Source organism: Podarcis gaigeae (assembly GCF_964106915.1).
Source record: "Podarcis gaigeae genome assembly, chromosome: 2".
In the NCBI taxonomy this organism is placed as follows: domain Eukaryota; kingdom Metazoa; phylum Chordata; class Lepidosauria; order Squamata; family Lacertidae; genus Podarcis; species Podarcis gaigeae.
In genome coordinates, this window is record NC_139679.1 from 4,931,224 (window position 1) to 4,954,041 (window position 22,818).

General features: G+C 48.6%; 2 protein-coding genes across 4 annotated transcripts in view; both read left to right on the forward strand.

The window, feature by feature from the left end:
• The window catches only part of PIP4K2C (phosphatidylinositol-5-phosphate 4-kinase type 2 gamma), a 38,439-nt gene extending 36,322 nt beyond the window's left edge, over positions 1 to 2,117 (forward strand). For all 3 annotated transcript variants that reach the window (XM_083729468.1, XM_083729469.1, XM_083729470.1), the window contains one exon: positions 193 to 2,117. In XM_083729468.1, the coding sequence (XP_083585594.1) occupies positions 193 to 273 (81 nt within the window). In that variant the 3' untranslated portion in view covers positions 274 to 2,117. The remainder of the gene's footprint in view (positions 1 to 192) is intronic.
• Positions 2,118 to 3,789: 1,672 nt separating this feature from the next.
• On the forward strand, positions 3,790 to 22,218 carry DTX3 (deltex E3 ubiquitin ligase 3). Its single transcript, XM_083729482.1, is given in 8 exon segments — positions 3,790 to 3,888; positions 9,392 to 9,466; positions 15,047 to 15,361; positions 15,364 to 15,417; positions 15,420 to 15,494; positions 15,497 to 15,780; positions 18,955 to 19,172; positions 19,704 to 22,218. Coding segments are annotated over 7 exon segments (1,035 nt in total). The 5' UTR covers positions 3,790 to 3,888; positions 9,392 to 9,453; the 3' UTR covers positions 19,780 to 22,218.
• Positions 22,219 to 22,818: the final 600 nt, after the last annotated feature.

Genomic DNA, 22,818 nt, shown 5'->3' on the forward strand with positions numbered 1-22,818 from the left:
AAGGAGACATCGGAAAGCACGTGTGTGAGAGAGAAATGGTTGATCAAGGCCATTTTCAGACTTCTGTTCAGATGTTCTCTCTTCCTTGCCCTAGCAATATATTCGCTCCTCAAACTGTTATTTTTCCTAGTGTGTGTGTGGAAAGATAGGGGCGTTTCATGGTGGTTGTTGACACTTTGTCTTCCATTTCAGGCTGGTGCAGAGATCTCCACGGTGCATCCAGAACAATATGCCAAGCGCTTTCTGGACTTCGTCACGAATGTATTTGCTTAGCAGTTGTGCAGTCTGTCTTGTTGGCTGAAGCTTCAGATCAAAGGCTTTCCTGCCCTCCTCCCCCCACCTGTAGTTCTCCCTCTCTCCCCCACCCCAATTCTCAGTAAGAGGGATGGTTTCCCCCCCTGCTGTTTGGGTCAGCAGGAGAGTTGGGTTGACTTGAGCCCCATTGTGGCTGGTCTGGGGGATGGCTGCTGAATCAAGTGCCTTATCTTTGACCTTCCGTCGGGATGAACAACCGTCCAGAGCACTAAAGAGGTCGCTGCTTTTGAAGGCAGCCTAAGTAGGAGAAAGACGGCTGGCTTCAGATTCATCCCAGCATTGATATTCTCTATCCTCTAAACTGTACAGGGTACATGCTACATTGGTGACTCTGGTCAGGGCAGGATCTAAGCTCGCACATAAAGTTTAATGGTATTTTATGCAGAGACAGAATAATATGCAATAAGAATTTAGTCTTGTGCCTTGAAAGAAGGGGGTCAAGTGGATTCTTCCCCATTTATGCAATCAATTCCCTCTGAGGGTGACTGATAGTATATATTAACTTACCCCATGATACCCAGTGGTAGTGCCTCTGTGTTTCAAAGTCCTCCTCCTTATTCTTTACCTCTTCTTTCCCACCCCTTGCTGGAAGGTTGTGTTGTAACCCACCCCTCCTGAGTGGCGTTGGCTCCTTCTAGCACTCTAGTAAATAGCAGAGGCTCTGATGAGCATCTTGTGAGCCTAGCACTCCAGTTCTCACCCCCAGCAGTGCAGCCTTGTTGCCAAAGTTCTGCTCCTTACGACAAGAGCCTCTTCCACGAAGGGCTGCTTTCAGAAGTCCTATGATTCTCCCTCAGCCATCACTCCAAAGGAGGATTAGAACTGATTCAGGGTTTGGGAGCTACTTCGGGGCTGCCCCTGGGGATTTGAGAATGTCCTCTAGGAGGCTTGCTGTGCCTGCTTTGGCAGAGGGAGATGGGTGTGTGTAGGGGAGAAGAGACAGAATTATTCTGGCCCTGTGTAATATATTGCATCCAGCTGTTCCCCTTGCTTCAGTATGTACCAGACTGTGTTGAGTAGCTCTGCTCACTAGTAAGGCTGTGACTGTAGTAAGTCCTGGCTTCCCAGCTCCACCCAAAGGTAGCTTCTCCAGTTGAAGCCTCCAGAAAAAGTCAAGGCGAAAGCCTTATCCGCTCCCTGTTTTAGCATAGCTTTTGGGGACAGGGTGATGTGGAAATGCCATGCCCAGGACTGGGGCGTTTTCAGAAGCATTATGTGTGTGTGCGCGCAATCTTGTGAAAGGGGCTCTGAATGTTTCCTTCTGAACTAACAAATTTATATGCTGTGGGATGGCAACCTGTCTGTCAGTAGCTGTGTGATGGGGCTCTCTGAGGAAGCAGTTTATATGCCAAGGAGCTGTGAGGTGTCTTAAAGAGAACATCCCTCTGTAATAGTGTATTCATCAGAGTTCAGCAGAGCACAGCTGTCAAGGTTGATCAGAGGCCAGTTGCTCTTCCTGGACTGGCGCACCAACTTAACACGCCATGGCAGCTGTTCTGGTAAGGAGAGAGGCTTATGGCAGGCTCTGACAGTGGCACAGCCACCCAGCTGGCTGCTTTAGGCCTAGAACTTGGGGTAGTGCTGTGCTCTTCCATCAGTTCCCTCCCCTCTGCCCCCAATATTGTGGTTCTGCTGGGACTTGATGCCATTCCTTCAATGCAATAAAGCTTGTGCCATGGAAACATGCTTGTGCCCTGGGGCTGTTGTACTATCAGCCCCTTTTCAATGTTTCTTATTGTATAAGACGTTGTGTATTTCCAGTTCACTCTTGTATCACATAGAAATAAATTATTGAACCAGAAGTTGTCTGCATGCAAAAATCCAGCTGTACCTGAGCTGCTCCTATTCTGCCAGTATGGGAGAAGCCCAGTGGAAGGACAAGGTTGCTCTTGTACGTTTGGACTAAAAACTTTACCCCAGTAGCAAAGAGAAAATGCTGGGGGGCGGATCTTACACAAGCCCTAATATTGGTCGCTTTGCATGCCTATGCTGGCCATGGCGATGGTTCTGGACACAAAAACCATTACTGCTGGCAGCCAGGATTAATTAGGGGGAAGATGATGCCCATATTACTTGGGATGCACTTGCCTTTATTATGTGCTGCTTAATTGTCCTGGCTTGAACTTTCTCACTGAAAATAGTTTTGGAACCTGTGCCCTGGTTGTTGGCTGCCCTGCCTTTTCCAAGTGCCATGGTGCCTCTTTCACTCTCAGGCTTCATACATAATAAATCTTGTGTTCATGCATCCAGAAAGACTACCATCCCTTGCAACAGTAGTGCAGAATTTAGTGCAGACTAGAAGCAATCCTCAGCCTGTATATTTGATCAAATAAACACATTTACTGCCTTAACATCTTTGAATGCAATAGACAGAGAGGCTGGCCAGTGCTGCTGGAGCGTGCTCTCCTGTTATTAGATGTAAATGCTGTCTCTTGCTTTTCCAAGTGCCCACCTCCATGGAACATGAAGAGTGCCTGGGTGGAATGCAGTGAGCTTAAATAAATTAAAACAGAGTCCCATTACTACGACCTCCTTACTATTCATTGCTGCCAATCTTTATAGCCATTCAGAAAATTAGTATAGCTAGCCTGAGAGCTGGTGTAGTAGCCAAGGATGTGAGCCAAGAAGTTCCTGGATTCAGATCTTGTCCCAGTTGCAGACTTGCCAGCTGGCCTTAGGCAAGCCGCTAGATAGGCCTATGTCTGCCTTGCTGATCTACTACTATAGAAGGCTACCGCCAACCTATGCTTAGGAAGGGATTGTGAAGATTATGGAGAAGATGGAGAGAAGCTGCACAGCACCCCTCAAGGTTTACTTCGGAGCAAGCTTCCACAGGAGTGGCGTCATCACAAGATTGCCTTGAGCTCCATGGCCCTTGCAATACAGAGCAGTGTGCCATTCATCTATACGGGTTTATTTCTGCCGAGTTCCCTGGGGTTTATTCTCAAGTGAGGGCGCACGGGGTCGCACCTGGAACTATTGTTATTGTTTTTGTAAGAGCTCCCCCATCACTCTTCAGGATAAAAGCAGAGCCAGGCGGGCGGGGAGAGGCGTTGCAGGGAGAGGGGCTGCCAGTTTACTGGGCGCGGGTCCCAGTAACGGGGGGGGCGTGTTTCTGAGCAAGGGGGCGCAGCGATAGGATCGGGCTGCGTCGCCCCTTCTGAGCTGTGGGGCGGCCGCTGAGAGGAGGATGTCGTGAGGAACCCGGAGCTGCTGCTGCTGCCGCCGCCGCCCCCTCCTCCCCGCCGCCCACCTCTCCCGCGCGCGCAGCCAGCCGGGCCTCGCGCTCTCTCCGCAGCCACGTCGCGGTGTTGCTATGGCTATGACCACCATTCCGGCACCAAGCGGGCGCCACGTGACGCGCCCGGCGATGGCTGCTTGGCGGGGAGCGGGGCGCTGAGCGGCGGCGGCGGCGGCGGCGTCAGCAGCAACCCCGCGGCACCTGGGCGCGCTTCCCCGCGCCGCCACCTCGGGCGCGCCAAAGGCCGCCTCGTCCTCCGCCTTCGCCAGCGCAGCCCGGGCCAAGCTTCCGATGGACGGAGTTTCCTCGCCAGCCTCGGATGCTCCGCTATGGTGGGTCCGGGGGAGAGGAGGGGGCGGGCGGGCGGGCGCGCGCGGAGCCCGCTTGCCAGAGCGCGGCGGGGGGCGGGCATTGCGCGGCGGGCGGGTGCGGAGCTGGCGCTGCTGCAGTTGCTGCTGCTTTTTCTGGGTGAAATTAAAACAAGGACGAGAATGTGGTGCATTGACCGGGCCTCGTCTGCATAGTCGGGTCGGGCAGCCGTCGAGGCCAGCAGCTGCGGCGGCATCTTCATTGTGTGTCGCCAGCTGGCTTTGCAGCGGGGTGTTGCCTCGCAGGGTTGTTTTGAGGGGAGGCTAGGTGCGCGCGCGCGGTTGCGTTGTGTACACACACAGGCGTCGGCGGGGGGGGGGGCAGGGTACCAAATGGGTTCCCTCCTCTTTGGGGGGGGGACACGGAGGGGCTTTTGCGGGGCTTTATGTAACGACGAGCCCGTCGCGCTGCTGCCTGCGCGTCTACCTGTCAGGCGTCTCCGAATCGCGGAGGCGGGCAGGGAAAGAGCTTTCTTTTCGCCTCCCTCGGCCGCCCCCCACCCCCCACCCAGGCGAGGCGGTCTTGGGCCGAGGCAGAACTGGGTCAAGTGAGGATGAAACTTCACTGCCCACCTTTTTTCTCATCCGGCGAAGGTGCGGATATGGACACATTTGGTCATTCCCTCTTGCGCGTCGTGTTTCAGGTCTTTCGCCCTGAGGGTGGCGGGGAAGGGCTCTGAAAAACAGGGCGGGGTGCAGCAGTGGGGTGGGGGGCTCTTTGGAGCTGGGGGGGGGATGTGATGAAGCTATATTGATGTGCACTCCGGGCCGGGGACGTGTTGAAGAGGAATGGAGAAATAAAGCCTTATTTTCCCAGGCATTGTCTTTCACCCCAACTCCCCCCGCCCTTCCCCTTTGTTCCGTTTTTATCCCGGTTTCTTCAAGGGAGTGAAGGCTGCTGGGCCTCCTCTTTGATAAACAAGCCCTGGTGAATGGAGGAGGCAGCCTGCTAAGACTGGCAGCTGCACCCAGATTTGAGGGGGGGGAGGGAAATGGATTCATATAAAAATCTCTCTCACCCCCCACATACCCAGGGGCAGGGAGCCATCCTGAAAGGTGATTTTCCCTCTCACTCCCCAACCCCACCCAATTGCAGTAGCTTTCTTTCCTTCTATTCCCCCCTCCACTCCATGATTGTTTTCCTTTTTCCTCCATCGCAATGGCAGTGGGCTGGGGCCTTTTATCCTTATTGTACAGGTGAGGCCTGTTGAAATGTAAAGGCCCTGCTGTGCCCAAGGTCACGTAGGTAGAAGTGTCCAGATGCCATAGGGGGCAGGGCGCCTGTACAGTTAATGGCTTTGCAAAAAAAACAAAAACCTTTTTAACAAGCATGATTTCTCATCATGACACAGAGGTGAGGAAAGCCATGCATGCTAAAATTCCCCATTCTCAAGTGGCAGAAATATAAATTGAAACCCACCCCCCTTATAATAGTCTTGTAAAGAATCTGTTAAAATGTGGACTAAACAAGGTAACTGTTAAGTGGATTTGTAGCTGGTGGACTGACCAAACCCAAAGAGTATTAATTAATGGTTCCTTGTCATCCTGGGGAAAAGTGACAAGTGGGGTGCCGCAAGGTTGTGTCCTGGGCCTGTTGTTGTTCAACGCCTTTATACATGTCTTGGATGAAGGAATTGAGGAGATGCTCATCAAATCTGCTCATGACACCAAACTGGGAGGGGTAGCTAAGACAGAAGACAGAATCAGAATTCAAAATGACTTTAACAGATTGGAGAACTGGGCACAAGCTAACAAAATGAATTTCAGTAGGGACAAATGTCAGGTTCTGCACTTAGGCAGCAAGAACCAGATGCACAAATATAGAATGGGGGACACCTGGCTTAGTAGAACATGTGAAAAGGTTCTAGGCGTCTTGGTGGACCACAAGCTTAACATGAGTCAACAGTGTGATGCAGCAGCAAAGAAAAGCTAATGCTATTTTAGGCGGCATCAACATAGTGTCCAGATCAAGGGAAGTAATAGTACCACTCTATTCTGCCTTGGTCAGGCCACACCTGGAATACTGTTTCCAGTTCTGGAAAGTTAAGAAGGATGTTGACATGTGTCGAGGAGGGCAACCAAGATGATCAAGGATCTGGAAACCAAGCCTTATGAGGAAAGGTTGAAGGAGCTGGGTATGCTTAGCCTGGGGGAAAAGCAGACTGAGAGGAGATATGCTAGCCATCCTCAAATATCTCAAGGGCTATCTAAAAGAAAACCAAAGCAAGCTTGTTTTCTCCTGCTCTGGATGGTAGGACTTGAACCAATGGCTTCAAGTTACAAGATAGGAGATTCTGACTAAACATCAGGAAGAACTTTCTGAAGGTAAGAGCTGTTTGACAGTGGAACGGTCTCTCTTGGCAGGTTGTGGGCTCTCCTTCTTTGAAGGCTTTTAAGCAGAGGTTGGATGGCCATATGTCCTGGATGCTTTATCTGAGATTCCTGCATTGCAGGGGGTTGGACTAGATGACCCTTGGGTCCTTTCCAACTCTATGATTCTAAGATTGGGTCCTTTGCTACTGGACTTCCCTCACTGGCTGTCCCATATTTGCTGGATTAAAGGCTACCTGTGATGTTGCTGTTCACAAAGGGTAAATGCCTTGGCCTCCATACTGATGGTACCAGAAAATAGACATGGAAGATCACCCCACCCCAACTGTTCCCCTGTGATCTTTGTTCCCCTGTGATCTGGTGGTGTTTTCCCCCTACTAAAGATCCAATAATGACTCAGTGAAGCTGTTAGGATTGAGTTAGTAGTGTTTCCTGTATGGTGCCTGGCCTGTGGTGATGGAAAACTGTGTGCCTGGTTGGTTGGTTGGTTGGTTGGTTGGTTGGTTGGTTGTTGTCGTCACAGTAGAGTTCTCCACTGTTTAGTTGTAGAGTTGAACTCATTATGAGCTGGGTTTGTTTCTTCAAGATCCTTCAAACCACAAGTGACTGCATAGGCCTACTTGATTTTTGTGTGATCTCGGTGGGTTTTTGTTTTGTTTCCTCAGCTCTAGTGTATTTGGGAAGGGTGGTGTGGTGATCCCTAGTGACCTTGCAGCAGGAAGAGAGTTGCCCTCATTCCTTCTTGTTCCCCCTTCCCCAATTTGGTCCAGGCAAAAGCTCCATAAAGACTTCCAGGACAAGGAAGCTTTGCAGCGCCTGGGATCTTAGCATTTAGGAACATAGGAAGCTGCCTTATACCAAGTCAGACCATTGGCTGCAACCACCAGCCTAGCTCAGTATTGTTGACACTGACAGGCAGGATTTCAGGAGAGTCTCCCAAACACGAGGGGTGGAACCTGGAGCCTTTTCCAGGCAAGGCATGTGCTCTACCACTGAGCTAGAGCCCTCTACAATAAAACTTACTAATTACTTCAGATATTTATAGCCTGCTCTTCATGCCTACAAAGGGATCCAAGAGCGAGTTACAACATTACATCCATGAAAACACCCCCCCTTACTTAGGTAGACAGCGCTGCAAGTGAGATTTGTACCTGGTCTACACCCAGAACTGGAAGGAAATCCAGGTGAGTTGAGCTTGCTACATAGGCAGTTGTTGCAGATTTGTTCAAGCTATCACAAAATAGGTAGAATGGGGAATGAGGATCTTTTTCTCACAAACCAACTAATGTTCCTGCAAGATTGGCTTTGGAAATGGTGAAGTAAGGCTCTCTTCCAGGCAAAGAAACTTTTGATGAATTGCAGCACCCCCACACATGATGCCACCAAAAGCATTTTCCAGCCATGTCTGAGGTCATCCAAGAGTTGCACTAGGAAGAGCTCCAGTCAGGATGTCAGTAGACCTCTTCCTCTTCCAGGTCTGCGCTGGGTATTCTACATAGCTCCCAGCAACTCTGTACAGTGATATGACCCTGCCATCATCCTTGGGGATCGGTTTTCAGCTCTGTGGTGGGAATGGGGATCTCCTAACAACTCAGTACCCTTAACAAACTCAAGGATAACTTGGGGGAAGCCATTAGGGGCGTCATACCCATAGAGGCTAGTGGCGCGGGGCACCAGGGCGCCAAGTTCTGGAGGGCACCAGGGAAGAGGCAGCATTTGGACACAGCATCTCCCGGCATCAGCTCACCCCCCTCGCCTGCCTCCGCCATGCCACACCAAAGCAGCGCTGTGCCCGGAGCCTCCGTCTGCCGTGGCCACCGTGGCACGAAGCGGCCAGCTGAGCCAGGAGGCGCAGTTTCCAGCCTCTGCCTCTTCCTCGCGGGAGGAGCCACCCTCCAGCCACTGCCCGCCTCCTCCGGCCCCACCGGCAGCACCGTCCTTCCTAAAAAAACTCTTGGAAATGGGGGGGGGGGCTACCGGCACTGGAGGGCCAGATATGCTTAAGACGGCCCTGGAAGCCATGACTGTTTAAAGTGGAGCGATACTGATTTAAATGTATAGTGCAGATGAGGCAATAATAATGCAGTAGAATGGGGCAGTACTGATGTAATTGGGAGAAGGCTCTTAAGTGATTATTTTAATGGTCTCTGGTAGCAGAACAGGCAAGGATGCCTTAGAATGAGCATTCAAAACCAGCTTCTGGGCTACAGATAGTTCTAATCTAACCACTAGCCCATCTTAAGCTTTGTTCTTTGGGTGTGTAAGGAAGAGCTGTGGCCAGTACATGATGGTAAGGGCAAGTTCTCAACAACACACACACACACACACACACACACACACACACACATTGGCACCTTTATTCCTTATTGTAATGCTTTTTTTGCATTTGCAGTTTAAAATGGTGTCACTAGCTCATTTAATATCACACAGAAGTCAGAATATATATGTTGTAGTGAAATAAGAATAAAACTATTGCATAAATTCTAAATTTGGACTCGTGCTCTGAAGACAAGAACTTCTTCATCCCAAAAGGCTCAGTGAAACAATCCTTTATTAGGCCGAATTTTACAAATCACTAAAGCTGCAATCTTGAACACACAAGCAACCAACTCTCATTGAACTTCATAAGCACTGTAAGGCTGCAATCCTGTAACCCTCTTAGTTGAGGGTGTTACCCCTTTAAACTCTCTGGTAGACAAAGACAGGATTGCACTTCATGTGCAGAGGCAGATGCTGATCTGCCCTAATCCTTTCCAGCGCAATCCTGTGCATGGCGGAGTTCTGCGTGGTTTACTTCCAGGTAAGTGTACCTAGGATTGCGCCCAAAAGCAAAATGGAAATGCCCGGGTAATGTGAGGCAAACCGGCAATCTTAAAACTCACCAGGTAGTGAGACACATTGAACTCAGGAGGATTTGCTTCTTGGCAGCAAACAGGCAAAACGAAAAGGTTTTTGGGGCTATTGAAGGTGAAGGCCTTGTCTCAGGATCGAGGAAGCGCTTTCCCAGGCGCGCTTCTGGATGGAGCGCTGCGCTCGGGCGCAAGAAGAGAAGCTCGTCCGTGGCAGCTAAAAATATCGCGCAATTTCCCTCTCGGCGCAGCCGCGACCTAACCCGCCCCCTTCTTTTACTTTGCAGTTTCTGATTCGCAGCTCAGCTGAACTCCCACATCCGGCTGGTCCTCGCGCTCAGCCTCTCCCATGGGCTCGCCAGGTACGGTGCTGCGATCTCCGGCGCGGGGGAAGGAAACCTCTCTTTCTCTATCTTTCTCTCCCTCCCTCCCTCCCTCCTGTGATCTTGGGGTTCTTTTGTGTCCCACGGACGTGAATTCCACATCCTCCCATTTCTATGGCTCTGGAGATTAGCTCCAAAGGCCCCTTGACTCTGCCATTGACGCCTCGACGCAAAAGCACCCCTCTTCTTTCTGGGTAACTCCGGAGAAGGGACCAAATCAATTGCCCCTTAGCGTCAGGGCAAAGGTGATGGTGTCCTCTCTTTGGGGTGCTATGAGATTAGGAAGTGTTCTTTTCCACCCAGAGAGAAGCCCTCCCCCCCCGAATTAACAAAGGAAAGCAGCAGGTAAGTTGCATGTGTGTCCAAGGGGTAAACTGGCAGGAGTGGCATTCCAGAAACCCTTAGTTACGACTAATGGAACTTTCACTAAATAGTGAGCAAGTTTTTGAGGCCACTAGAATAATTCATTGGGCTGAACGTTAAGCAAAGCAGGGGTAGGGGTTGGGTGGTGGGGAAACTGGCTTGGTTTTGGAGTAATAATGGTTGCATTGGTCAAAATTTGATTTTTGGTTGTATAGTCTTGGAGTGTATAGTACATGGGTATGAAGATTGCCTGAACATCAAAATTTAACACTATACCACTGCTGCGTGGTTCTGAGAACATTTGTGTGTGTGCGAGAGAGAAAGAGAGAGAGAGAGAGAGAGAGAAGGCAACAGGCAGACTTGCTATTTTCCCTCTAAACTTTGGGAAGGTAACTGTGCACATCTCCGATGTGGCACATCCCCCCACCCCCACCCCGCTTTTAGAGGGCAATGTGCTCTTCTTCATATCTCAGACATTGCTGCAAGAGTTGGCAACCTGTAGCCCTCCAGATGCCATTGGACCCCCAACTCCCACCAGCCCCATCCAATATGGTCAATGGTCAGGGTTGATGGGAAATGGAGACCAGTAACATCTGGAGGGCCATGACCAGTGTCCCATCTCTAACCTCCTGGTCATGCCAAAGAGGTGTATCTTGAGTCTAGTTGGATGAAGGTGGCTGATTATTCTAACACAGTTACAGATAGGTAGCCGTGTTGGTCTGCCATAGTCAAAACAAAAAAAATTCCTTCCAGTAGCACCTTAAAGGCCAACTAAGTCAGTTCTTGGTATGAGCTTTCGTGTGCATACCAGAAGGGTCTGGAAACTTCTGTTTCAGTGTATCTGAAGAAGTGTGCATGCACACGAAAGCTCATACCAAGAACTAACTTAGTTGGTCTTTAAGGTGCTACTGGAAGGAATTTTTTTTGTTTATTCTAACACAGTCTTTGCCAGCCTTGTGCCCTGCAGATGTTTTGGACTGTAACTTCCACCAATTGCTGCTGGATGTGCTGGCTGGGGGCTGGTGGAAGTTGTAATCCAAAACATCTGCAGGGCACAAGGCTTGCAAAGTCTGCTTGAACAGGTTAATTTATTGTGAGTGTGTATTTGTCTGGGAACAAGAGTTGAGTTCTGCTGTTGGTTCCGGGGTTTCAGTCTGCCTATGAACTGTTTTTAATGCCCAGTTTTGAGAGTGTCGGGTGGTGATGGTGATTTATAAAAATGTTTGCTTGGAGGTATTAAAATGAAAACTCCAAAGTGCAGAAAAAAATGGGGCATTGGAGCAGAACGTATAACTAAAATTAATGTATTGATTCATTTTAAATGTAAAGCCCAGACGCAGTGACCACCAGCTGGATAGGGGCCACTGTATAGAAAGAAGACCGCTGCAAATCATAGACGCTGGTCATAATATTTCACACTTGTCACAATTCTGTTGCAGTTTCACCAGAGTTGTGTTAAATCCTTGCTTTCACGGCTGCCTTGTCAGCTGGTTATTACTCTCCATGTATTTTACATGGCATTCTTAACTGTATGTTATCCTGAGAATTTCTATGCCGCTTTTCAGAAAAGCAGGGGGGAACGCCATCAACCTTGGGGTGGCATAGAATAAAATCACAGGGTCCTTTATCCCATTCTTCCTGAAAACAGCTATCTGTAATTGAGCATTTATTCAATAAAAAATAAAAAGTGGGGAAATGGACAAGGGTAATCCTAATTCAGGGGTCAGTAAACGTTTTCAGCAGGGGGCCGGTCCACTGTCCCTCAGACCTTGGGGGGGCAGACTATATTTTTTTGGGGGGAAATAAACGAATCCCTATGCCCCTTAAATAACCCAGAGATGCATTTCAAATAAAAGGACAGATTCTACTCATGTAAAAACACCAGGCAGGCCCCACAAATAGCCCAGAGATGCATTTCAAATAAAAGGACACATTCTACTCACGTAAAAACACGCTGATTCCCAAACCGTCCATGGGCTGGATTGAGAAAGTGATTGGGCCAGATCCGGCCCCTGGGCTTTAGTTTGCCTACCCATGTCCTAACTGAACACAGCCTTAACAAGGCTAGGATTGGACTCACTCTGAAAGGGAAGGGAATTCTCAGTGGTACAGTTAAATCATTTCAGACTCCGGGCTTGTAGCCCCCAGTCTGGGTTTAATGATCTGGAGGAGAGGGGATGGTAAGGTGTATTACTTACATTTTAAAGTGAATTCAGTAAGCAAACCCTCTGCATTGGGTGGGTGGCCTTCCTACCTGAGTGGAGCCCTGGTCTTCTGCCCAATGGCCCTGCCTTGAAGGCACCACTTGCCACTGCCAAAGACACACCCAGTGAACTTGTGTCCGATTCTGGAGATTGTTAGACTCCCAGGCACCAAAATTCCATTGTAACCCCATCAGGCCCAGGAAGAGTAGGGTATGCCTAGGGCAAATGGCAGTGGAGGCAGATTTAGCAAGGGCCACTTCTCTGCTATTCGGCTTTGACTGTGTTAGGTAATTCAGGGGCAGGCTCCACCATGCATGGCTTCTGTGCTTGGAGCAGAGGTCCTGGGCGAAGGGACTGCATAAGATGAGCCTGCCTAGATCAGATTGATGTGGTCTAGCATTCGGCTCTCACAGTAGCCAACCAAATACCTATGGGAGGCCTGCAAGCAGGATAGCACACTTTCCACACATCATAACAGGAACAGCTTCAGGGGCAGCAGTTTTATTTTGCTTCTTATATTCTGGGAAATGACAAATTCAATGTCCTCTGGCCACTTACCTCTTTCCTCCAGCATGCATAGTAGGTATTTGATGGCTGCCTAATTTTAGTTAAGTTTTGTCTATTATTCAGGGTCATTCTCTTTCATACTTGCGGCTGTTATTTATTAATTTGTGGATCACCTTCCACATGCATTTCTCAAGGCACCACAGCACAAAAAGAACAGAGTGTAGGTTTCAAAACATCACAGAATGAACATTTAGGCAGAGGCCTTTTTGTTTAGCTTGTTGAAACAAAAATAGTTTCAATTTTTCCCAGAAAGTACAGCTAGTGGGCACCTGTTGTGTCTTGACAGGAATACTTTCCCACAGAACAGAGGCAGCCACATTTAGTAGTAACTCTTCTGACTTCCATTGGAGCAGGCTTCTGATATCTGATGTGGGGAGCTTGAAGGAAAAACTCCCCTGTGGAACTCGTGTCTTACTGGGTATGTAAGAGATAAGGCAGTCTCTCGAGTAACCGGGTCAATCTGGATGAAACAATAAAGGTGCCTCTGTCTTATCACATACTAAGGGCAGTTATGTCTAAGATGCCTGGCTACCCCAGGGTGCCCTGTGAGAATTGTGCTGGAGAAATCAGTGAAAGACATCAAAACAACAATTAAAAACAACAAATTATGCTGACATTATAGAAAGATAGGGAACAACTTCACAATGTCAAACATTTAAAAAGCAGCATTTTATACACTTGAAAAAGCAAACTTTTTGCAGGTGTTATTTCAGTGATAAATAAATAAATACAACCATAACCCCATTTCCAGATGTTTCAAAAACAGTTTATAAGAGAACAAGCTGAACTTTTTGAGGATGCCTTTTGAATAAATATGCTTGGGGTTGTAATATACTTTGGCTATTAAGAGCTGGGTATATTCCACCTCCTCTGTCCTGTTAGGCTGTCTCTCCAAGATGATGTCTCTCAAAAGGCTTTGAAATCTTTTTTACTAATCTTTTATTCCTCATGGATTGCTGGTGGGTTCCAATTACCCAGTAATGCTCTGCTTAAGCTTGCCAAATGCCCCTTAAAGGAGCTTGGGAGTAGATAGTGCAGATTTATTTTAAAAGGCTTGTTGGCCATTTCAGAACAAGATCATAATGGATGTCCTTTATTTCAAAACCCTGAGGTCTTTATAGTTTAATAGTTGAATGCATGGGACAATGTCCACTTGCACAGTGGGGTATTCTCCCCCCCCTCCCCTACCTCTGCACCACCAAAATGTGCTCTGGAGGGTTGGGGGAACCCCTAGAACAGGTTTCGGCAGTGCACTTAGGAAGGAGAGAGGGGGCAGAGTCCTGTTGCGCAAGTGGCTCTCGTTCCATGCATGCATACCCCACTCAGCACTACATTGAATTCCACCCGTTGTCCTAAAGTCAGGAGGAAAGCCATGCCTTATTGTGCAGCTGATGTTTTAAACATTTGACTGCTTTCCACACCAATTGACTAGAAGGAAGTTGCAGTGTGGGAATGGCTGGTCACTTGCCACAAAGTGGAAGTGCTCTGTGCATGACTCAGTATCCAGGGAAAACCCACAGCTTTGCATGGGGAAGGCATCCTATTCGATCCCTCCTGGCATTTCCACTTAAAATATAACCTGGGAGCAGACAGGCCTCTGTTTAAGACCCTGTAGAGCTGTTTGCCAGCCAGGTGGTGCAAGGCCAGATGGCAAAGAGTGTGACCTTGTGAAAGGCAGCTCCCTGTGCTTGTTATGTCTCTTACCCTGCATCTTCATGGACTCAGAGAAATCAGGGTGGGGGTGATAGGAAGGACAGCAACACTGTGCAGCTGTAGGCTGGTCTTGAAACAAACAAAATCCAGGGAGTCCACTATAGCTGTAACCACTTAAATCAGGGATGGGGAGCCTGCACGCCTCAGACATTACTCGACTCCCAAATCCCATCATCCCTGACCACTGGCCATGCTGGCTAGGAATGATGCAAACTGAAGCCCAACAAGAACGTGTGTAGCTTGCCCCCCCCCCAATGGGGCTAAGTCTTCTGTCAGGGCAGAACTGCACGTGATGCACACATTCATCCCCTTCCTCTCCCCACCCGCTTCATAATAGTAAAACGAGCTGTTAAAATCCTGGGTTCCCCCCAACCTAGTTAGATTTCTGATTATTCAAACATTCTGGGAGTGCTTGACACAGGGTTGTATTAAGATGGGATTAGGTAGTACGGATGTGTTGAATCAGAACAAAGACGAAGGGATTTTGAATATCTGGGGGTCTGCTAATGGGTTTCTAGTATATGTCATGCTCAGCAAAACCCAAAAAACTTTTATCACAGCAGACCAATAACAGCCTTCAAGTCCTGACCAGCTTTGTTTCGATGATGAGAAGGGCTGAATGTGAGTGTCTGGTTGTCTTTAATCCTGCCTGGAGCTACTTTCTGCAGCTCTGATGACTCTCTTCTTCCTTCCTTTCTCTCTCTCTCTTCAGTATCGTTTGTTTTATCCAGGATGGCCGCTTGCGGAGGCACCACCAAGAATAGGCTCACGGTAAATAAACACGTCTGGGACTTCTTGACCAAGGAAAGCCCAGCCAAGCTGGTTAAGCTGAAGGAGGAGAACAAGGTCGGCATCTTGATCGATGGCGAGACCTCCGAGATCTACGTGCTGCAGATCACCCTGCCGGCCCACGGGCCGAGCAACGGCCTCTACCTGGCCCGCAAAGCCCTCAAGGCCCTGCTCAAGGAGACGGAGAAGGAGCTGAAGAAGGCCCAGCGCCAGAGCGAGCTGATGGGCTGCATGGCCTTAATGGAGAAGAGCCGAGAGCACGGCGCTGTGGAGCTCCACCGCCGAGGGGCTGCGTTGATATCCAGAGGGCAGCAGACCTCCGGGTCCAGAGTGGTCAGCGGCAGCGGAGGTGTGGCCAGCTGCTCTCGGGGAGGGGAGGAGGAACAGGACAGCCAGTGCCCCATCTGTTTGGGGGAGATCCAGAACATTAAGACTCTGGAGAAGTGCAAGCACTCCTTCTGCGAGGACTGCATCACCCGGGCCTTGCAAGTCAAGAAGGCCTGCCCTATGTGTGGGCGTTTCTATGGGCAACTGGTGGGCAACCAGCCGGAGAACGGGCGCATGCTGGTCTCCAAGGACTCAAGCCTGCTCCTCCCTGGCTATGAGAAATATGGCACCATCATCATCCAGTATGTCTTCCCACCTGGCATACAAGGAGTAAGTAGGGTTGATTCATAAGAGATTTATAAGGGGATCGCAAGATGGCTGTTGTTGTGAGGGCCGGGGAAGTGTTGTCAAGGGGCTCATTCACTGCACTGAGACACATTGTGGCACATGCAGTGGAGGAGACGGCACCTAGTGTCAGGGCAAGGGGCATGTTTTGTTCCCCCCACAGCGGTACCCCCACATACACTGTTTATATCCTCATAAGTGAGTTGACTTTTGTGGGTCATGCTAAAAGGGGTTTCTGAGAAGCACCATTGGGATGGGAATCTAAACCTGTTCCTGGTTGCCCCCTTGTTACTCAGAAGAAGGCAGCTTTGCCCCCCCGCCCCAGCAATATTGTTTGCAGTCTTACTTTGCTCTATAGAACTTGATGGCAATTGGCAATCTGCTTCTGTCTGAAGCTGCCCCCCATCCCACACACTTAATATTTCTTGACTGCAGTCCTGTGCACAGTCACATGGGAATGAGCCCTGCTAAATTCTGTGTAAACTTGCATAGGATTAGTCACCTATTATCATTGTCTGGGTGGGAGATCAAGGCCAAACTCACTGGCTCTCTCGTCCGGTGTTGTGTTGGCTGCCAGCCCAGCCTCCCTGCTGTCCTCGTATTGTGTCTGAAGTGGGGAGCCTGCTGCATTCGCGTGGGCACAATTTAAGCCCCTGATTGCTCAGACTCCAAAATCCCACAAGGGCACACAGAGCAGGCTTTCTGATTTCCCTAATCAATGCGTGGATTGTGACAGGGGCGTCATCCGCACTCTACATTTAAAGCAGTGTCATGCCACTTTCAACAGTCATGGCTTCCTGCAAAGACTTCTGGGAGCTGTCGTTTGTTAAGGGTGCTGAGATCAGTATTCCCCTCAGGGAGCTAAAATCTCCACAGAGTTCCCTCTTCAAGTGTTTGTTAAGCCACTCTGGAAATTGTAGCTCAGTGAGGGGGATAGGGGTCGCCTAACAAACTACAGTTCCCAGGATACTTTAGGGGAACCCATAACTGTTTAAAGTGACATGATTCTGCTTTAATTGTATAGTTCAAGTGGGGCCAGAGTGGGAACCGCAAGCAAGCACAGCCTTGCGCTCCTCTTCACACTGGGGACAATTGTAGGTGCTACTAACATGCAAAAAGGGCTATAGTGACAGGATTCCCTCTTCCTGGTGACTCTTAGTTCTGTGGGAGCTGGAGTGATAGGAAAATTCAGGGTCTAGAGACACCATGAGGATTTGAGAGGAGCCTCGAAGCTGGACATTGGAAGGGGATGGGGAGTTTGTTCAGTTTCTGTATCGCCAGGGGTAGGGAACCTGTGGCTTACCATCATGTCTGACTGTTGGCTATGCTGCCTGGCTTGTTGGGAATCAAACGACGTTTGAAGAGCCATAGTTTGGCCACGGTTATTGTCCTGGGAGGTGGGGCTCAGTTGTGAAGAAAAACCTTTGAGTGGGTTGCATGTAGATTGAAGGTGAATGGTGTCTTCTCCTTCCTGGAGGGGAGCTGAGAACATAGGGTACAGCAGTGTTTCTCAACCAGGGGCCCCAGGTGAAAATATTGTAAAGGGAGGGCCATTGCACAAGACTAGGGGGCTACAGAGGGAAGTGAAGAAAAAAGAGAAGTGACTGAGAAAAGAAAACAGAAAATAAAAAGGAAAGCAGAGAAGTAGAGTGAAGAGAGAAGTGAGTGTGCTTCCCAGTGGATGGGTTGCCAAAGTAAGTGCATGTGGCGATCCAGCCAGCCAAAGTAACTTTCAGTCAAGAAAAACACCATTTTGGGATAAAGAGTACAATATCTAAAAAGTTTCCACAGCTTTGGGGTAAAGCAAAATGGTTTTTCTTTTTTCTTAAAAAAATTTTTAACCACACAAATATTTTATTATTAAAATAATTCAACATTAATACATACATATTACAAATATACAAACATACATTTCATACAATCCTTAAAAATATTCATACATACCCACACTCAATCCCACAGATACTTCCTTTTCCAAAATGGTTTTTCATGGCATTTCCTACTTTGTATTTGGTAGAATCTGGTGTGTGGAATTTCATGAGTCTGCCCAAGGACATGTCTATAAACCTTAAAATTTTATATTTTATTGAGCTTTCACAGTATCTTCTCTTCAGGTTGCCAGTGTGCAAATGGAAGGTCTGTTATTAGCAGTTGTTTTGTTTGCTACTGGAATAAAAATGCTTGTTGCAGTCAGTGGAGGATAATATAATAAAGTCCCAGAGTTGGTCAGGTGATTTTGGACTATGGACTTAATGGTCACACCATCCACAGAGTGGAGCCTCTTTTAGATGGTAGTGTGTGTTTATTCACTTGTTCCCAAATGTGACTGCTGCATTTGTGGGCCTTCCTGCTGGCTCTGCTAAGTGGCTCCCTGCCCTGCTGGCACCAATATAAAGTCATTTTTAATGGTATACGTTCAAGGTATAGTTTTTCCCCTTGCATTATTTCTGTTGATCCCAATGAACTCTCTTGATGGTATGTAGAATGCAAATGTGTATTCATTGAACTTTGGGAAATGTGCCAAGTAGTGTTTTTCTATTGCCACCCAATTAATTGTTGTTCATTGCATTTATATTCCACCCTTCCTCAAGGGGACTTATATCCGCACAACAGCCCTGTGAGGTAGGAGTGGGCCTGAGAGATGGTGACTAGCAAAGAGTCTCCTCTCAGTGGGCTGCATGGCTAAGGGGAGGAGTCGGAGACCAAAGCTGGAGGTTCAGTCTGCCACATCCTCCTCGCTCTCATTCTGTGTGACTGTTCAGCTGCCCTGATCTTAATTACATGCACCTGGTCCCATGCGCATCCCGATGCATTCATGGAGTGCTGCATTGTAGCAGAGAATGAAATCCTGCTTTGAAAGTGATAAATAGCCCATGTTTTGGTCTGCCCTCTTGCTCCCCAAAAAATCTGGTAGAAGATTTAAAATGGGAGCTGAGATGTGTCATTTTCCCTCCTGCTGCTGCCTTCAGGAATCCCGAAAATCTTAGATTTCTGCAGAGGACCAAGAGGCCTCAGTGGAAGCAGGGTGATCTAAACCATGGTCAGCAGGCTCAGGATTGATTAGAGGCCCTTGTCCCTGGCTTCCCAGCCCTTCCAGTTCACCAACCTTCTTAGGTTAACAATGGATTCTCCTTGCCTTGCCTGGCTCACCTTTTGCAGGTGGAGCACCCCAACCCTGGCGTCCGCTACCCAGGCACCACTCGTGTGGCCTACCTGCCCGACTGCCCCGAAGGCAACAAGGTGCTGGCGCTGTTCCGCAAGGCCTTTGACCAACGCCTCACTTTCACCATCGGCACCTCCATGACCACAGGCCGAGCCAACGTCATCACCTGGAACGACATCCATCACAAAACCAACTGCACCGGTGGACCGCAGCTGTAAGGACCTGTCCTGGAGTAGTGGAGTGGGAGAGAGGGAGAGGGAGGGGGGATAAGTATGGTGGCATTGAAGGTTGGGTCACCAAGGATAGGTGAGTACTTTAGAGGCTGCTTGGAAAAGGGTTCGGGTTCTCAGCAAGCTACTCCAAGAACCAGAACCGTGGGGTTTAAGAGACATTACAGAGTCCTCAGGAAGCTGGCAGCAATAACCAAGAGCTTTCTCTGGCTCCATTAACATTCATCTTCTGTCACATGACCACTCTGGGACCCTTTTGCTCAAGTTCCAGATGCATAGTTGGTTTTCCTGAACCCCAGAGAAAGAAGGATGGGAGGTTCCCTGGGGGCTAGGTTTATGCCCCTGATATGCTAGTTTTCTCTGGGCAGTGAGTCCTCCCCACCCTCTCCCCACAGTTCCCCATGCTCAGTCAGAAGTGGAAAATCTGGAAAATCACTGACCTAAGTGGTAAAACTCAGCTAAATTGCCAGGGCCTTGAAATAAGTTTATGACATTTGATCTCCGTTTCCCACCAGGTTTGGCTACCCTGATCCTACATACCTTGCTCGGGTGCAAGAGGAACTGCGGGCCAAGGGCATCACCAATGACTGATCTTGCTTCCGGCCACTGTGTCTCCAGGAATGGTGTGTTGTTTCTGCCTGGTCCAGCAATTGTGGAGAAAGCGTCCTCATCTCTCGGAGCAAACCGTCTCACAGTGTGATCTTGACCCAGGATGCAAAGTGCTGGGCATTCTGAGATGACATTTTGAATGGAATTTCTTGCTGGAAGGAGTTGGGAACAGAGGCATGGGGAAGAAGGCTGTGTTAGAGACAGGCATTTGAATTGGCTGGGTTAGAAAGTTCAAGTCAATCTGCACATTACACAGAATGTGTGAGTTGGTAGAGTCCTGGACTGTACCACTTCAAAATGCTTGCAGGGAGAGGTTTTGTTTTTATTTGATGACAATATGTTGTGTGGGTTTAAATAACATTAATAATAACAAACTCCATACCCAGGCATGTAATAAACAAGCATGTCAGGAAGAGAGCTACAGCAAATCTTTCCCCCTGATGTGCTAGACTGCTGCATTTATTTGTTTAGAAGAATTTATACTGCTTAATCAAAACTCATCCTAAGTGGTGTACACAAACAGTGTGAAAAAATTATCAGTGATATACAGATAAGATTAGCGTAAATTTAAAAACAAATACAACTAAATTATATGTTGGGATAGGCTTGCTGCTTTTAAAAGGTGTTTAAAACTGTGTAATGATGGTACTTGCCTAACATTAATACAAGCAGGTTTGTTGGTTGTCTTACATGGGAGAGCATTCACAAATAAGATCCCCACTGGCACCTGCAACCTGTAGTAACACAGTCCAGAATTCTACCACTGCATCTTGCATCATAGTAATTTCATACCTTGGACCAAAATAGATCTGATGAAGGGCCCATAATGTTTTAGGTTTGCTCCTGTGTTTGGACCATTCACATTTCAAGAGGGGGGTTGTTTGTTTGTTTGTTTGTTTGTTTGTTTGTTTGTTTGTTTGTTTGTTTACATCAAGGAGAGCATGCTGATGAGAAGAGCCAAGCCTTTCCTGCCTCATGCTTCAGGCATTTTTTACTTCAGCCAGGGTTGATTCTGGTAATAACAGCCAGGCTGGAAGAAGAACTTCAGGGAGCTTAGCCACAGATCACAGTAGGGTTCTGCCATTGGGGGGGGGGGACTGCCCCCATCAAGTAAATAAATAAAAATACTTAACTAGCTGACCAGTCATGCCACATATAGCTCAGTTCTGCCCTCCCCCCCCCCCAACATAAATCCTGGCTACACACACAGGTTCTGCTCTGCACACCATCTGTGTGTCCCTGTTGATGTTAAAATTAGACCTCTGCAGCCCTGTTTCTATTATGTTGGCCTTGAGTAGGTTTGGGAGGAAAACTGCTGGTGTGAGGAAGGCACACCCATGAAAATTAGAGTGAGCTGAGAGCAGTATAGCCAGAGAAAGCAAGCAAAGGAGCACAGTGTGTATATCTTTTTGAGAAAAATCTGTGGCTTACCCAGAGTGTCCGTGGCAGATGTTGGATTTTAAATCCAGATCTCCCACCTGTGAGGACATTGTTATATCCACTAGATCACACTGGATCTCATGTTCCTACTAGGGGCAAGGGGTAGGGTTCTGTTCTTCCCATGAGGATGCCAAAATAAGGCCAAAATCCTCTCTGCACCTTCATTCCATTCCCTCTGTGCCCTCTAGCTCGCTCGCAGAACTTTTAACACGTTTGGGACCGCCTATTAGAATAAAATTAAACAAAATGCACTTGTAGAATTTGTATCATTTGGGCGCAGAATGTATAGTCCCTGGGGTTTGGCTTGGAGTGAGTGGGAAGCAGAATTAGCATGGATTTGTTTTGGGTAACTGATCAAAGCTGGAGAAAGAGGCCTATGTGCTGGGACCTTTCGTACACAGCCTCTTGTTCCTTTCAAACCCCTCGCTAGTCAGTGAGCGGCTCTGGCATCTTGGCACCCCACCCATTCCTTGTGCTGCTATCTCCAGGATCGGCATCAACTCCAACTTGGTGGAACTTTCTGGAAACATTGGGTCTGTCCTTTCATGTCAACGTAGAAAGCAGCGGCTCCTCGACTCTGGGCACAGGCGACATGCCCACCGGCCCTGTGGAGAAGATGGGTGGCAACGTTCGTGGACCATGCCTTGTGTGTATATATATATACATATATACCTTCTGTGCTGGCATATCAGCTGTTGTGTAATTATTCCAACCAAGTCCTGTTTGGGACAAATCGTGTCATTTGGGACTTGGCCAGCCCTGCTGACCCTCGTTGGCTGGCCTGTACGCTCTGGACTTTGGCGCCTACCTGTTGTTGAGTGTTTGCGGGAGGGTGGGGGACATCTCTTGGCTAAAGGTGAGCCTGTCGCCTCTGGCAGAGACAAATTCCAAGACTGTCTCCTACGGGTGAGAGCTCCCCTCAGATTGCGCAGTTTGGACAGTGGGGCTTTCTTTGCTGTTTTAAAGAGTTACCTGAAAATACGACACTTGTTCTCTTGATCTTTTCTGAAATTATGTGTTGCGGTTGTGCTTGTGTTTATTATTATTTTGATAAGGGGGTGGCATTTCCCCCCTTCAGCCTCGCTAATAAGTCTGCAAGGACCCACACTGCTTCTTACCCTGCCTACCTACACTTCCTTATTATTTAATTACTGCCCTTCACCATGGTGACCTACATTTTCAAACAATGTAATGTACAGTCTGATAGACATCACAGAAACAGGGAGGGCAGATGGAGAAGGGCAGTTCCAGGCAGTGGTGTAGCGTGGGTTGTCAGCACCCGGGGCAAGGCAAGTAATTTGCGCCCCCTAACCCGTGGATTTTAGTAGGGGCAGAGAGCTGCGAGTGCGAGTGCGCCTCCCCCGATGTTGCGCCCGGTGCGGCTGGCCCCCCCGCACCCCCCACGCTACGCCACTGGTTCCAGGTACATTTCTTGAATAACATTGCATTGATAGAACAGTCACAGAGGGAGGCAGTTCTGGGAGGGACCCAAACTACAGTCCTAAGTAAGCTGATGGAGATTGGGCCTTGCCCTATTGCTTCTCATATCTGATATAGCAGCAGCTTTTAAGCAAGAACTGG